Source organism: Lemur catta, chromosome 15 (assembly GCF_020740605.2).
Source record: "Lemur catta isolate mLemCat1 chromosome 15, mLemCat1.pri, whole genome shotgun sequence".
Classification (NCBI taxonomy): Eukaryota; Metazoa; Chordata; class Mammalia; order Primates; family Lemuridae; genus Lemur; species Lemur catta.
Window position 1 is genome coordinate 33,723,292 of NC_059142.1, and position 17,279 is coordinate 33,740,570.

The 17,279-nt window shown below is 36.5% G+C and overlaps 1 protein-coding gene across 8 annotated transcripts in view; it reads left to right on the forward strand.

Moving 5' to 3' along the window:
* Positions 1 to 17,279, forward strand: part of MBTD1 (mbt domain containing 1) — a 59,949-nt gene that overhangs the window by 28,448 nt on the left and 14,222 nt on the right. For all 8 annotated transcript variants that reach the window (XM_045525156.1, XM_045525157.1, XM_045525158.1 and 5 more), the window contains 7 exons: positions 7,550 to 7,667; positions 10,069 to 10,203; positions 10,485 to 10,573; positions 10,783 to 11,017; positions 11,636 to 11,691; positions 12,014 to 12,118; positions 16,281 to 16,428. In XM_045525156.1, the coding sequence (XP_045381112.1) occupies positions 7,550 to 7,667; positions 10,069 to 10,203; positions 10,485 to 10,573; positions 10,783 to 11,017; positions 11,636 to 11,691; positions 12,014 to 12,118; positions 16,281 to 16,428 (886 nt within the window). The remainder of the gene's footprint in view (positions 1 to 7,549; positions 7,668 to 10,068; positions 10,204 to 10,484; positions 10,574 to 10,782; positions 11,018 to 11,635; positions 11,692 to 12,013; positions 12,119 to 16,280; positions 16,429 to 17,279) is intronic.

The following is a 17,279-nucleotide window of genomic DNA, read 5'->3' on the forward strand; positions in this document are numbered from 1 at the left end:
GACCTTCAGAACCCCTGTGCCCTTGCTGTCGGGTGAAATATTTTTTTCTACATGTAGACTCAAAAGTCCTAATTTGGCCTCATCTAATAGTTTTGTCAGTTAACTGCCCAACCATCTTTATTTCCTTCTGATCCTCCTTCCCCCTTGCCAGTAAGTGCATGCCCCTTCCTGTTTTGTCTGAATTGACAGTAGTGATGTTCCTTTGAGATGACATGAGGGTGTGAGCCTTTCTCCCTCCCTCCTGCCCATTGCTCTGATTGCAGGGAGTCTCCTGCTCCCCACCCCTGTCAGCTCCGGAGTCTGCCTCCTTTTCACATCACTGTTTCCTTCCTTCTCTTTCCTTCTGTGCATCACTTAAATTGCCAATTAAATTTATTGGGTACTTCAGCCTCTTTTCTATATGAAGTCCAAAGAGCAAAGTTCAGTAAGTGTTTTAATTGACTCGACTGGTTTGCTAAGATTTTTCTAAACCTTTTAAAAAAAAGTATCTAAAATAATTTAGGGCCTAATACAGAAAAAAGAAATTTAGGAAAAGGAGGGTTCTATTTAAAGTATATTTTCAAAAACTCAAAAAATAGAGGAAAAAAATCTTTTTAGCAAGTAGATTGTTACAGAGTGTCTGAAGTAATTCAGAATTATGTTTAAAATGTATCTGATGACAAATTTTCCTTTTGATTTGATTATCTGTGATTAATTCTCTCCAAGACTTTTTTTAACCTGGCTACAAGTTTAATATTTGAAGATTCCTATCTGCTATTGTCCACGTATAAGAGAATTTAGAAAATTAATGAAATTTTGTTTACACTAAGCATTTTGTTGATTTAGGGCTTTATTTTTAAATAATCAACATATGACCAAAACTGGGCTTGGGTCCCTGCTGTGAAAATCCAAATGAATTTTCACTCATTCATGGTCAGTGAAGGATTTTGGTCATAGTCAAGCATATTAATCTGGAGGTAGAAATTAAAGCTCAGTTCATTAAATTGCCAGTGTCCTTTCTGGAAAGTACAGATGTCCTTAGTCAGTGGCAGGCTGACTGTCTCCAACTTGAGTGGAATCTTAATCTCAACATAAAATAGGTAATTTATTTTGCTGTAATGCTAATAGTAGTATTACATTTGTGAGATATATTCCATATACAGCAGCAGCGGCTTTAAAGAGAACTACAAAGCAAGTCTTTAACTCTCCTCTCTTGGGATAGTGCTTTCCTGGTGCTAAGAAGCTCAGAATTAAATTAAGTTCTCAGTTATAGTAACACTTTCATCTCACATTCCTGGGACATTTGTCTGTTGTCTCCTTCTGAATGGCCTTGATCTCTCTTCATATCTGTTTTTATGTCTTAAACCATGTCAAGCTATTTTATATAAGTTCTCAGGGTACCAAAGAGAGTAGCATTTCAAAGTCTCAAAACATAAGGTATTATTTCATGTCCAAGTCTTGGGGGGGGTTTTTTGGTGTTTGTTTTGTTTTGAGACAGGGTCTCACTCTGTTGCCCACACTAGAGTGCAATGGCATCATCATAGCTCACTGTAACCTTAAACTCTTGGGCTCAAGTGATCCTCCTGCCTCAGCCTCCCGAGTATCTGGGACTATAGGCACACAACCACCAAGCCTGGCTAATTTTTTTTTTTCCCTTTTATGATAAAGAAACAGGGTCTTGTTGTGTTGCTATGTTGGAGTAAGGATCCCAGCTAAACATTTTCTATTTTCTATCACTTAGATATTATTGTGATTAGTTCTAAAGTGATAGAATTGCAAGAGTAGAGTTCTTTCCATGGTCTGTCTTCAGACTTCTGATGTCATCCTCAGAGTAGATCATAGACTGTATCCTTTTTGATAATTATTGTAACTATTTAATCAGCAATGGAAATCAAGCTGTGGTTGGCAGTTAGTATATCTACTTCCTCGAAATCTATATATTATGATTGCCATGTATCTGATATATTTCATTTTATCTGGGTGGTCGTTTTCAGACCTTTTATTTAACTATCAGAATTCTCCTTTTCCCTGATAAAATCTTACTCAGACCTTAGAGCACAGTTGGGATTAGAGGAAGCTGCGCTGATGGGTCTGGCAGGAACAGGGTGGTACTGCCAGAGCCTTAGCCCCTGATACTTGGCCACCCCTTCCTTGGCAGTCCCTGAGGTTGGAAACTGAATTGAGTAATATCACTTTTATTTAATCCGAAATCATATGGTCACAAAGCTGGAAAACATCCTTAAAATTCTCTAGTTCTTCTAGTCCATCTCTTTCTTTAAAGAGACAGGATTTCCCTTTGCCGCCCAGGCTGTAGTACAGTGGCCTGATCATAGCTCACACAGCCTTGAATTCCTGGGCTCAAGTGATCCTCATGCTTCTTCAACCTCCCAAGTAGCTGGGACTGCAGGTACACACCCACCACACCCAGTTATTTTTATTTTTTGTAAAGATGGGGGTCTCACTTTGTTGCCCAGGCTGGTCTTGAGTTCCCAGCCTCAAGCAATCCTCCCACCTTGGCCTCCCAAAGTGCTGGGATTACAGGCATAAGCCACCATACCTGGCCAGTTAATCTCTTATAAATGAAGAAACTGTTGCTGCTTTTTTGAGTAACTAGATATAATATTTAACTTTAGGCTTTAACCTACTTTTCATAATTCAAATTCTTGTTTTTAAATGTATTTTTAAATTAAGACCATAAAAGCAGTATCCATATCTATCCTAACTGGAAAAATCTCCAAAATATTAATACAGTACCAAATGCCAGTTAGGTGGACTGTAAACATTTATGAAATTCACAGACTATTTTCTTATATTAGTTGTTTATTTTTGAACCCAAGGGAGCCTCCAGTTTTATGTGTATTCAGAACATTTAGCTTAAAGCTCTCAATTTTTAAAAGAAAAAAATTTTTTTTTTTTTTGAGACAGAGTGTCGCTGTGTTGCCCGGGCTAGAGTGAGTGCCGTGGCATCAGCCTAGCTCACAGCAACCTCAAACTCCTGGGCTTAAGCGATCCTACTGCCTCAGCCTCCCCAGTAGCTGGGACTACAGGCATACGCCACCATGCCCAGCTAATTTTTTCTGTATATATTTTTAGTTGGCCAGATAATTTCTTTCTATTTTTAGTAGAGACGGGGTCTCGCTCTTGCTCAGGCTGGTCTCAAACTCCTGACCTCGAGCGATCCACCTGCCTCGGCCTCCCAGAGTGCTAGGATTACAGGCGTGAGCCACTGCGCCCGGCCTAAAAGAAAATTTTTTAAGACTATAGTCTTTTAAATTGAAGCACACCTTTTTCTCATTATTTGCCTTATGAAATCAAGTGAAATATTTATTTCCAAAGATCACATCATGGGGCAAAAGGTGCTAATATCAAATGTACATGAAACCATGTAAAAGCTAAATTCATATTCCTTTAGTGTTATGCATTTATAGACTTCAGATTTCTTTTGTTTGGTATCTGAATAATACATTAATCAATGTGCTTGTTAAGACCAGAAATACTGTAATCATCCCTTTTTCTTCCTTGAAAATAGGTTCCGTTTTGCACCCAAAAAAAAAAAAAAGGTTTTTGTACACATATGTGCTAAAACTTTAAAGCTGAATTTATCATACTTTTTCATTCTGCCACCACAGACATACCTATCACTTGCATGATATATTCTAATACTCTTTTTGTGCCAGGCCTCTATGTATGCCAGCTTTTTTGAAGGGATAATGTTATCCATATTTCTTTGCAGTATGTATCACACATATATTTTTAGGTTTTAAGGACAGAAAAAGCCCTTTTGTTTGTGTAAGTACAATGGCAATAATTTATAGTAAAACTCATCTGTTTCTCAGGTATGTGCTTATCAGTAAAATAATCTTTTTCCAGTAAAGTTTTCTTCTTGTTTTTTTTCCCTAGCCTTGACCCCACACACAGGATTCTATTTAAAGTTGGAAATAAATAATATGACTTTGTTTCCATTTTAACTGCAGTTAAAATCTTTAGTATATCCTAGATTGCAAAATTTCTTTCTAATGGAAATATAACTTAAATTAGTTTGTGGCACTTACTAGTGCTGTTATGAGGGTTGCCATGAAATAAATTCTCTGCAGGAGAGCAGTGGACTCTACTGTAATAAAAATTATCTTTCTCTTATGTTTTAAAGAAAGCCTAATAAAATTTTAATCAGCAAAAAGAAAGCCTAAATAAATCGTGATTATTTTCTTAATTTTTTTCTGTTTCCTAAAGTGCTTTTTGTTTTCCTATGGGGATCTCCCAATTCTTAACCAATATTGGTTTAATATGGTTTTTTTAAAAAATTAATGGATTATTTTATGCCTTCCAAATTAGTAGCCACGGCTTCCTGTCTTTTTACATACGCGTAGCATTCTCTCATTCTTAATCTTACTTCCTTTCCAAGCATCCCGTTCTCCTTTTGTACTCTTCTTGTACTCCCCATCTCCCTGCTGCCACCACCCCAAAAAGTAGATTCTAGTATCAGTTCTAAAGGTGAGTAGACTTTGTGGAGAAGGTGCGAACAATTTCTCTTTTCTCTGTTTCTACTTCCTACCAATTCCAGTGAGTAGTATTTAAAAATTATAATTTCTTTCTACTTAATTTTATGTGATGTTTTCTCCCCCTTTTGGTCAAATAATATTTCATCTTTCTCTGCTAGATATACTTCAGTAATCTTTTGCCTGTTCATCTGAAGGTATTTTAATGGTGACTTTTTATACATTTGCCATCTCAGTAGAATACATTCTTTCTTGGTTACCTATGTGTGACCAGGTCTTGCCTCTGCCCACTTATACTCTCTTTGTTAAGAGTAAAGATTGAGTGTTATCAAAAGTTATAGGTTGGTAACTCTGCAGAGGGAAATCTGTATTTCTGCCATAAAGCATCGTGTGTGCGGTGTATCAGCCCTCTGAGAGTCTGAATACTGGCCATCTGAGCTATTGGACTATCTGGGAATGATCTTGAAGTGCAGAAAATAAGACTTCCCACCCAATTATTTCCTTACAGTCAGGTGGAGGTTATCATACATTTGTATTGGGGACCCCTCAGCATTTGGATTTGGCCATGTCCTGCAGGACCTGATGACAGCTTACCTTGCAGGGAAGGACAGTCGCTCCCAGATAGCCCTCACGAGTGGCCCTGGAGCAGGAAGTGGTGGAGCAGATCTTCCTTGTTTGGGAGGAGCCTGAGGTGGACCTCGCGTCCTGAGTCTGGAAGGTAAATTTGTTGTTACCTGTAAATCATGGTTCTGCTAGTTCATGCTATGCCAATCCAGACTTTCAGAGGTATCCCTCCTGCCAGCAAGAGGAGACAGATGACTTGGATGAAGATGGCTGTCAAGCCCTGGGTCATTTAGTCTTCCACACTTAAGAATATTCATTTTTAAACAAAAGGGCAGATATATCTATGAAATTACCTTATTATTTCAACACATTGAGCACATACTATGCTATGATTATAGTGCTCTTTCTTGTTGATGTTTTTGTTTCTTCATTTTTTTTCTTAGAGTGAACCATATGGATTGGTTTAAGAGGGCCTAGCAGAACCACAACCTTACAGGCAAGAACAAATGTCACTTTCTGCTACTTTCTCCTATACCAATCCAGACCGTAGGGACCAAAACATAATGTCCCCCACCAAAGTAAACATTAACTTTATTTTTTAATATTCACATTTTGTTTTCTTTAATAAGATATGATTAAAAGTTACTTTCTCCAAACAAATGTTAAGGTTTAAAAAAAAAATGTCAGTATGACAGGTTGTCACATCTACCTCAAAAGGGCATCCTATACACCAAACTCATTTAGCAATGTGCCAACCTAACCCCCAGCTTGTCAGTATAACCATGCCTCTTTCTTCTCAATTAAAAATAAACCCAATTCACAGATTTGGCAACCAAAGAGGGATGGATACCGTACCTTAATTTAATGCATGCATTTGACTGCATCTGTCTGCTCTAATTGGTTCATCCTCAAGAGGTGAATACATGATCTTTGTGTTAATATATGTTAGCTTAATCTATGTTACCTGTCTTCCTTCCAGCCTCTCCTTTTTTGATTGTATCTGCTGGCAATAGGGATGGCCCCACAGTCTAGAATGATATAGGGGAAGATAGCAGAACCTGAAGAGTCCAATCTTTCAGTTTAAACAAAAAGAAGGAAGTGGTCATAATGATTTTTTTTTTTTTTTTTTTTGCACAACTCAGGGATATTATTAAGTGTACCCTTCCAGAATCACAAATAGTTGAGATAGGCCACATCTCCAAGTTATATTAAGGTGTACTCATTGCTTACTACTTAAAGCAATAGCCATTAATTGATTCTGTCTTTGTTTTCTAGACTTAATCCTAGTTCAGTATTTGATATTCTCTTTCTCTCCTTCAGAAATTCCACAAACTGTTGAGAGGATAGGGTTTAAATATCGTCTTAGGCTAATCCACCAAAAAAAAAAGTATGAGGAGCCTTGCATGGAAGACATTTGCCCCATGTTCAAATTGGCTAGTTCCTGTAACTAATAGATGTCTTTGCTCATCCTGGAGTTTTGAAGCTATTTTGTTTTTTCTTGATTTGTTCACATTATCAGGTCTTTATAACCTCACGTAATCCTTTTCTTCATGATCAAGGTTCTAAATTGTATCTAATGAGGAGCTGATCATCCAGGGCAACAGAGATTGTTTAGTATTACCAGCATTTATATTCCTGAATTCACTTATTCAATTTAATTCACCATTGCATAGATTCCAAATAATTGTGAATTGCCTTGAGTTTCAAGGATTAAAATATAATGTAAATTGTAATTTGGGAACATCTGCTAGATTTTGGAAAGTCCCTTCATGGTACTCACTTAATTGGCTTTCTGAGTCCCCATCTTAACAATTGAGGGTTGAGGCTAGTGATTTCCAGTTCTAACATTGGAAGTTTCTCTTTTTAGTAATTTCTGCATGAGAAATATTGAAATAAGTTATTTTATAATTTATCATGGTATTCATCTCCAAAAACTCTTCAACTTCACCTTCTTACTTTATCCAATGCTTTTCCTTTTTATCCATCTTAATAGACTACATTTATATTCCATGAATTTAACTTAAATTGAAAATACAGATAAGTTTCCTTTCTCTAGTTCATGTTGTTGGAAACCACAGTGCTGATTGGAATTATTTTTCTTTCTGTTCTTTGGCCAGATCTTTGAAAATTAGAGATTAAAATACATTTAGTACATATTAAAAATAATTAAGTTTCTTAAATCAGTTTATCCTGTGAAATCTGCTATCAAATTTGTAATTCAGCTTTTAGAAAAATTGCCGCTTAAATCTTGTGTTAGGACAGTATTGAATTTTGAAGTCAACATGGATCTATTATAAATATGTGAATTCTCTGTTCTTGAGTTTGACCCTGACACTGGCTTTTTTCCAGTAGAATTCTGTGAAAGGAGCAATAAGTTACATTTTTAGAGAAAAATGAATGGATTACATTTTTAGCTTAATAGTCCCATTATTTGATAGTAATGTTTAATTTTGAATGATATGTTTTAGGCTTTATGTTAAGACAATAATTTAATAATTTTTATGTGACAGGCACCTATGGGGACCTGCTGGGGTGATATCTCAGAAAATGTGAGAGTAGAAGTTCCCAATACAGACTGCAGCCTACCTACCAAAGTCTTCTGGATTGCTGGAATTGTAAAATTAGCAGGTGAAAAGCATGAATAAGAATTTACTAAAAATGACAATGATACTTGTAATCTTTTGTAAAAAAAGTATGTTTATAAATTTTGCAAGTATTACCAAATAAATAATATGACAAAGAAACAGGGGTTGGCAAATTTTCTGTGAAAAGCCGGACAGTAATTTTCAACTTTTGCAAGGCGATATGACCTCTGTCACAGCTGCTCGTCTCTACCACTGTAACACGAAAGCAGCCATAGCGGTGCATAAATGGATGCATGCGACTGTGTTCCAGTAGAACTTTATGGGAAATTTGAATTTCATATAATTATTATGTATCATAAAATGTTCTTCCTTTGATTTTTCTTTTCAACCCTCTGAAAATGTAAAACCATTTTTAGATTGCAGATCGCCCAAAAAAAAAAAATCATACAGTTGACCAGATGTAGGGGCCATAATATAGTTTGCCAACCCCTGGTGTAGGGAAATACTGTGAAAAGTAACAAAAGTTGAAGTACTAAAGAAAAGTGATAAGATCCGTAATACCAAAAGTGAACAGGTGTTGATAATTTCATATACCTTGGGCTCCTCCTTTCTCTTCATTCCCATTGCCTCTACCCTACCCCAGCCCTTTTCGCTCATGAAATCAATGTGTTAGGGATCTGCTGTATTAGACAGCGTGGACACGTATGTACAGAAGTGTAAGACTTGTTTTTTTCAGCAGGCTCACATCAGCCAAATGTTGAATACTGCCAGACATTGTATGGCAAGGGACTCAGTGAGTGGTGTAGGGCACTGTAGTACTTTAGAGGAAGGGCAGACAGCCACTCAGATAAGAACAGTAATCCTTAGATTACTACGTAAGAGGTATCTAACTCATCCTACTCTTCCTAGTGTTGTCTCCAGCATTCTTCCCAAAACACTGCATATTGCTCTACTGTGTACTGCTGATAGACTTAATTGCCTAAAGTCATCTTTATTGGCTTCTTTGTACTTGAAGGGTCAAGATGGTCTGCATTTACAGCTATTGATGAGTTTTACCATATACCACTTGACAAATGTTTTGTTGCTCCCCAACATAAATGATCTGTTCTAATGAGGCTAGTCTCCCTCTCTCTTTCCTACAGCATGTTCTTTGCCACCACTGTGCCTTTGATCACTCTTGTAAGAGTGTCCCATTCCTGTACTAAACCTATGTAACCCAGTCCAATCCCCCACCTTTTCCTTGAAACATTTTCCCAGCTGTGGAAGCATTATCTAAATTCTCTACACTATAATTTAAAACAACATATTGTTTCTGTCCTAGGCATTTAAGTCAGTTACATTTAAATAGCTCTAAAGAGCGATGCATTTAATATCCAAGAATTATTTCTACCTTTCATCTCTGATTTTACATTTCTGTTTTATCTAATTGCATCATTTATCTTCTTTTAAACCACTTTAATGCCTTTGTACAAGTGAGCCTGATGTTAATCATAATCTAGAGTTCAGCAATAATTAGCAGACTTACAAGTTGTTCTGTGAATTATTGAATTTTAAAACTAAAGGTTTAATGCTGTAAATTTTCATCATAGATACTAACACATGAAAATGCTGACTGAACTTGGCTCCTAGCCCAAAGTACAAGTTTATTGGCCTTTTTTTATTCCATTAAAGACCTTAGATTAAACTTTAATTTGTTATCAACATGAGGTTTATTAGATTATAAACAGGATATATTATATATTTTTTATTCTTTCTAGGAAACAAGATGTCCAGTTTGCCTAAAACATACAGTTTTAAGTGATTTCACATACTTTTGTGTTTACTGAACTTTTTACATTGCATGTTCAAATTTTATTTCCAAATAAATAGGACAGAAAAATTTAGATTCTTAAATAAGGCATATTCAAATTATCCAAGAGAATAAACCACCTAAGCAGCTGGATAAAAGCAATTTTTTAAAAATATACTTGAACTGGATTTGTGTGACTTTACAGGGTTTTATTAGCTTATCACAACCTTCTCTTTTATATTCAGAACAATGCATTTTAGTAGAACTGCCTCACCGTTGTTTTTGCCGAGACTTTTCCAGAAAAAAAAATTTCTAGAGAAATTATGGATAAAATTGAAATATATTCAAAGGAGGAAGCCATGCTCTAAAAACAGATAAACTAATTACATTGAAGAAATAGTTCTCAAAAGTTTGGTCCGTAGACCAGCAGCAGCAACAGCAGCATCTGCTTGTTAAAAATGTAAATTCTCAGACCCACCCAAGATCTACTAAATCAGAATCTCTGGAGTGGAGGTGCCCAGCCATCAGTCTTAACAAACCCTGGAGGTGAACCTGTTGCAGATACACAGTAAAGTTTGACAACTGTTGTCAGATGCTATGTTGTTTGATATACTTTTGTTGTCTTAATATGTAGTGCGTGATTTGTTGGTTTCAGGTTACAATGCCCTTTTAAGATATGAAGGATTTGAAAATGACTCTGGGCTGGACTTCTGGTGCAATATATGTGGTTCTGATATCCATCCAGTTGGTTGGTGTGCAGCCAGTGGAAAACCTCTTGTTCCTCCTAGAAGTAAGTAGCTTATTTGCCCATACTGTAATTTTATATATGTTTACTTTAATGCTGTTTTATTTGTGGTAACATTAAAGTAATATAGAAATTAAAATAGTATTTTTTGGTGTCAAGTAACTTTTTTGCTAGCAAGACACATACTTGTTTTCTCTGTTTTGGTCACTTTTCAGAACCTAAATTAATAATCTGACTTGCAGAGAAATTTGTTACTATTTTTTAAAAAATAATTTATGGAACAATTCTTTTTGTTAAAATGTAACTGGTTATTTCTTTTGTTTTAGCTATTCAACATAAGTATACAAACTGGAAAGCTTTTCTAGTGAAACGACTTACTGGTGCCAAAACACTTCCTCCTGATTTCTCACAAAAGGTAAAAACAGGATCTTAAGAAGACCGAAGAGCTCTAACAAAAGGAGTAACTTAGAAGATTTTTAAAGAATTGTTTTAATTTCATGAACTAGATGATCTATGCTATTATAAATTTCAAGGGCATTCAGCATTTTTAAGAGTACAATATTAAAATTACTTGTAGATCTTTGTCATGATTTTTGAACAGGTTCTGTCTGCTTTTCCTTTAAGGTTTCAGAGAGTATGCAGTATCCTTTCAAACCTTGCATGAGAGTAGAAGTGGTTGACAAGAGGCATTTGTGTCGGACACGAGTGGCAGTCGTGGAAAGTGTAATTGGAGGAAGATTAAGACTAGTGTATGAAGAGAGTGAAGATAGGACAGATGACTTCTGGTGCCATATGCACAGCCCATTAATCCATCACATTGGTTGGTCTCGAAGCATAGGCCATCGATTCAAAAGATCGGGTAAGCAACCTATGGCAGGAACTCTTGAAAGTATCATTGAGGCTGTGAATTATACTACTTGGTTATTTTCTCTACAGAATTACATAGATGAAAAATACCATTCTAGTTGTTTGGGCTGTGTATTCTACCTTAATTAGTAAAAGTTCACACCAGATTAGTGTCCTAATTAATAGCTTTATATTCCTTCCACTTTTTCTCAATTAAAAAATATGTGCTTTTGGTCACAACTACCAATTGCTTTGTTACTCTTTTTTTATTCAGCCCATTTGAAAGATCTAAAGATAGCCTTTCCCTTTCCATTCAATTTTAACCAAAATAGTGAGATTAAATGTGGTTAGAATTGATACTAAACACATTAAAACATGCTTCTAAAGTTGTGAATCCCTAACTAGGGAATATGAGCATTCTAATTGGCTGAATGTATTTGATAGCATATGCACATGTACTCCAAAAAGAGAAAAGACTAGTAAAGAATATTATTCACCATAAATGTAGAAGGCATGTGTTTTTGCCATGTTTTATAGTATTACATACCTTGTGAGTTTGAAGCCTTCAAGAAACGTGGTTTTTGGTCTTCTCACAAATGCTGACAGATTAGTATGTAACTTTTCCTTGTAGATATTACAAAGAAACAGGATGGACATTTTGATACACCACCACATTTATTTGCTAAGGTAAGAAGTTTTTATAAGAACCCTCATTTGTAAATTAGATTTGAAAGAGGGTTGTGGGTTTTTTCCTAAAATTATGGACATCACAATTACATATGTTCACTTAAAAGAATTAAGACCGTGTAATCCATAGGTGTCACAACTCTTTATTATAATTATTCTTAAATTCTATTGTCTGATTTCTCTCTAAACCTTAATGGAAGTTTGAGTTATAATATTAGGTAGGTAGGAGAAGGCACCTGATAAATCTTTTCACATTGATAATATTTTAATTGTTAAAATGACAACATTTATACAGTAGATGTGCTTTCATATAATTCTTTAGGTAAAAGAAGTAGACCAGAGTGGGGAATGGTTCAAGGAAGGAATGAAATTGGAAGCTATAGACCCATTAAATCTTTCTACAATATGTGTCGCAACCATTAGAAAGGTAAGAGAATAGACTTCAAAATATGGAAATGCAACTTTAAGGAACTGTGTTTAAACTAATAGGAAAAGGAGGGCCTTGGCATATTCATTTTGATATAAAATGTGTATCTGGGTCTTCCCTGGGTTACTAGGAATATCAAATAAGTTTGAATTCTCTTATCAGATCTTTTTTTATAGCCTATTGTCAAGATTATTATTTTGAATCTGCTACCTTTATTTGTAGAACTATATCCTAAGTTTGAGGAAAAATATTTAAGGCTAGGCAAGGTGACTCATGCCTAAATTTTAATGCTTTGGGAGGCTGAGGCAGGAGGATTGCTTGAGCCCAGGAGTTTGAGGTTACTGTGAGCTAGCCTGTCGCCACAGCACTCTAGCCCAGGCAACAGAGTGAGACTCTGTCTCAAAAAAAAAAAAAAAAAAATTACAGGTTGACCAGATCCCTTCCCCTCCATTCTGATTTAATCAGTCTTGGTTGGGACCCTAGCATTGGCTTTGTTTTTCTTTTTCTGTTTTGTTTTGTTTTCTTTTCTTTTCTTTTCTTTTCTGTTTTTTTAGAGACAGGGGTCTCTGTGTTGTCTAGGCTGGTGTCAAACTCCTGGGCTCAAGTGCAATCCTCCCGCCTCAGCCGCCCAAGTAGCTGGGACTACAGGCAGGATGCCACCGCACTGGGACTGCATTGACAATTTTTTATTTATTTATTTATTTTATATCGCAGTTATTGCCTTTAAGATCAATTTTTTTTTTTAATATTGTGTATTGACATTTTTTAAAGGCCCTGGGTGATTCTCATGTGCAACCGTGGTTAAGAACCACTGATTCAGAATCTGTTGTCATAAAGCCGTAACTGAAATTGTGATTTGCATTTCAACACAGTTTAAAACCTTAAGCTGAAAGAATTAAAAACAATTATGATGACTGCCATGCTTCATGGTCACACCGCTAGACAAAACTGGCTCCAAAGCCTATTCTTCTTCACCTGACTGGTGATCACAGCCACCTGATAAGATTTAAAACACACATTCCTATGACCTATTCCATACCTACTCAATCAGAATTACATTAAGTGTGCTGGGCATGGTGGCTCATGCCTGTAATCCCAGCATTTTGGGAGGCCTAAGGCAGGAGGATAGCTTGAGACCAGGAGTTCAAGACCAGCCTGGGCAGCATATTGAGACCCCATCTCTACCAAAAAATTAATTAAATTTTTTTCTTAAAGTTACACAAAATGTTGCCCAGAAATCTACACTTGTTTAAGAAAAGGAAAAGAAAACAGTTCTCTAGGTGATTCTGACTATTAGCCAGTTTTGGGAAACAGTGCCATCAGACCATACTGTCTCTGGTCCGTCACATGAAAATGAAGTGTAGTAGGAGTAGAATACTAAGAATCGTTAGAAAATAATTAATCATTTCTGTGGTAGATTTGGTTTGGACTCTAAAAAGCTTACAGTCTTATATACAGAACAAGGGTAAGATGTAGAAAAATAAGTTTAATACAAGTTAGACTATAGTTTAAGAGAGATACACAGTACTGTTGGAATGCAAAGAAAGGTGAGATTACATCGTAGAGGAATTAAAGAAAACTGCAGGAAGAAAACTTTGTAGAAGAGGGGGCATTTGGAAACTACATCTTGAAGGATGGGAAAACTGGACCCATCAGAGATGCAGGAGGAAATTAAGCTGATGGAAAGAATGTGCACAAAAGCGTAAAGATAGGAAAGTACAGGACAAGTTTAGGAAATGGCAAGTAATTCCCATACAATAGATACCCAGAAAGTTGCATTGGATATTCTGGGCAAGGTTTTTGTTTAGGACAAATAGAAACCCATTAAAGTCAGCTCCAGGCGAGTTACTGTGGGGACGTAGCAGGCAATCTCACAGACGGCCAAGAACGATGGGTGAGAACTGGAAAGGCCCCAGGATTATCTTCTCCACCTCTCAGGAGCCTCTTTGTCCCACCTCTGCTCCACCCTGAGTCTATACCACTCTTCTTTCACTCTCTCGAGTGGTTTCCTGCTCACTCAGTCTACGCGTGGGGGCCTCCAGCCCTGTTTTTTATCATAGCCTTTCAGTTCTAGCTCCCACTGGTGGCTTGGCGACAGCCTCTGTGTCTGTTAATTCTAATTACTGAGAGGGAATCTCAGTAGCTGAGCCCAGCCTTTGGCTTTGTTCTCTGTATGATATATACAAGCCCCTGGTCCAGTCAGCTGTATTTAGAGGAATGGAAAAAGGAGTCCCATGCAAGGAGGTAGTTCTGTACAGAAGTCTTAGCCAAACTGTTAAGCTTGAAGAGAAAGTTATTGGACATGTCTAATAGGTAGAGATCACTTGGGAAAAGGACCTTGAGGGCAGAGACTACAAGATAATGTGGAACCAGGTAGTACAGGCTTGAAATGCTTGGTCAGGCAGTCTGAGAGTTCTGTAGTAGTCAAGACAAGTTGATAAAGGTTTCTGGAATGAACAGAGATAATACTGAAGGAAAGATTAACTGTGTTTAAGATGGGAAATGTCTATAGAGGATGGCTGAAAACAGTAATATCAAAGTCAAGAGAGAGATGAATGGCAGGGATAAGAAGGGACACGTTGGTCTGAGCGCAGTGGTGATTACAACTAATTGATAACAGCCAGTTACAGATTTGTTTGTTCCTTCTCCACTCCCACTGTTTGACTTTTAACCAGCCTTAAAAAAAAAAAAAAGATGAGGAATGAATGCTGGAGGTGGAGTTGTGGTTTAATTACTGAAAATTAATTACCTCGAAAGGAGTTGTTGGTTTTATGCCCTATACTAACTCTCAGAGAATGTGTTCAGCATGCAGGTAAAATGCAGGACTGAGATGCTGGAAGGCAAGCGGACTGTGATAAAAACTTTAGGAATCATTGGCATAGAAGTTAATCATTGTAGCATTGGATGTGGACAGTGTCATCAGAACAGAAAGAAAAAAGCTAAAATCAGAAATTTAAGGGTTGGAGGTGAAAGGGCAACCACCAAAAGAAATGCAGAAGGAATGATCAGAGAGGAGAAGATTGATCAGTAGACCCTAATGTGATGACAGTCTGGGAGATGTTTCAGAAAGTTAAGAGTAGTCAACACGTATCATCAGATGCTGCTGTGAGGCTGAAGTTTGAAGGGGATAAATGTTGTGGGGGAAAGCCACAGGGTTGGGCAAACTAGAAGTTTACTTGTGAATTTGGCAATTTAGAGAAGGACAGAAATCAGACTGCAAGGAGTTACATAGTATAGACTTGAATTGAGTGGTGAATAGAGTTTATTGTACTATTCTTCAACCTTTTCTGTAACTTTAAACCTATTTCAAAATATTTTTAATTTAATGGAAATTGGGAAACAAGAGATATGTGTGAGTATAAGAGATAGTATATTTGGAAAAAGGTCCCAGTAATAATAGGACAAGATGGAGAAGTTTGTCTTAGTTTTTAAGAAAGGGCTACTTGTTACAATGGTGTGAAGGTATAAAGAAGGAAGTAAGAGGACCTTTAGGTGGGCCAGCCTTGGTATCTGTCACAGAGGAGCATGGTTATCTATAGCGTAAGAGAGGTCAAGATAGAGCTTGAAAAAGATGGAGAAGGTTGGAAAAACTCGTCTATGTGATAAATAAGAAAGAAAGAAGGAAAGGCGTTACCAAGTAGGATTTAGAGCCTAGCAGTGCGGTGTCACATGCCTGTAATCCCAGCTGCTTGAGGCAGGAGAATCACTTGTGCCCAGGAATTCAAGGTAGTAGTGCTCTGTGATCACACCTGTGAATAGCAACTGTACTGCAGCCTGCGCAACACAGTGAGGCCCCCTTCTCTACAACAAAAAAAGAAATAGAGCCTAAGTGAGACTAGACAGTTAAATTGTAGAAGAGCACTCCGCCCAATTTCATGATGTCACAACAATGGGCAGCTTTAGCCATTGGCAAAGGCACTGCTTTTCCCTGACCTCTGAAATCACTTCTGTGTAATCCTGCCTTTGTTTCTGGCACAAACTAGAATTTACCCAAGTTTTTAATTAAAGTTTCTGTTATTTAACGTGATGCAATAGAGAAATGTTTTTCACTTTAAAGAGACTTTTATATAATAGATTTTCCTTTCTTTTAGAATGTCACTTAAAGTATTTTTATAATAGTAGTATCTAATTTCAAGTACTTGGGATTCTCTTAATTTAAAAGGTGCTGGCTGACGGATTCCTGATGATTGGGATCGATGGCTCAGAAGCGGCAGATGGATCTGACTGGTTCTGTTATCATGCAACCTCTCCTTCTATTTTCCCTGTCGGTTTCTGTGAAATTAACATGATTGAACTTACTCCACCCAGAGGTACTTCATCCTAATATGAGCACTAGGCTTTAATCCTTGTTTTCTTCTTACATCGTATCTGTTAACAACTTTAACACAGCCCTAAATTTTCTTGCTATGTGAATACATACATAATATGTGTGTGTCTGTATAGATAAACATACACCTACATAAAAGAGCCGTGGGGTGCTCTAAAAACAAAGCACTGTATTCTTGCTAGGTTTAATAGATTAGTATAGAATTTGTCCTGAGCATCTGTACATTTTATAATATGAATTGGTATTCTCAAACCCTGATGAGACAGTAATATAGGCTCAACAGGCTATTGTATTGATAAACATTTTTTTAAATATATTAATAGATACTTTAGTCTTTGAGGGAAAGAAGTTTCTATCTTTGGATTACCAGGTGGCCTTTTAAAAGGAGTTCTATCTTATTTTAACTCTAATGGCTTAACCAGTGATTTTCCTAATTTCAGTATTTGAGCATTGGGGTTTTTTCTAAGAAAAGAAGGGGGGAAAGCTAAAATTCAGGTCTATAGAAATAATATTTGCTCTCAGCAAGTTTTCTTTCTTGCAAAGAAAGAAAAATAATCACTCCAAAGTATTAAATGCTAGGCTATTCTAAAGCCTAGGATTGAAAAAAACAAAAGTCTGTCCTTATAATAAATAGAGGAGAAGAGTCACTTTTGTATTAGGGTAAGTAGGCACACCAGTATGTCTAGAAAGAGGGGAAATTTTTTTATAATGTGGAATTGTTGCACTTAACAGTATTAGCATGTGTTAAAAGTTGATCGTATAACCTAAAAGCTGAGATTTGTGTACTGAGTTACTTTTTGTCTGCATTTTAAGATTATGTTAATTTTAAATGAA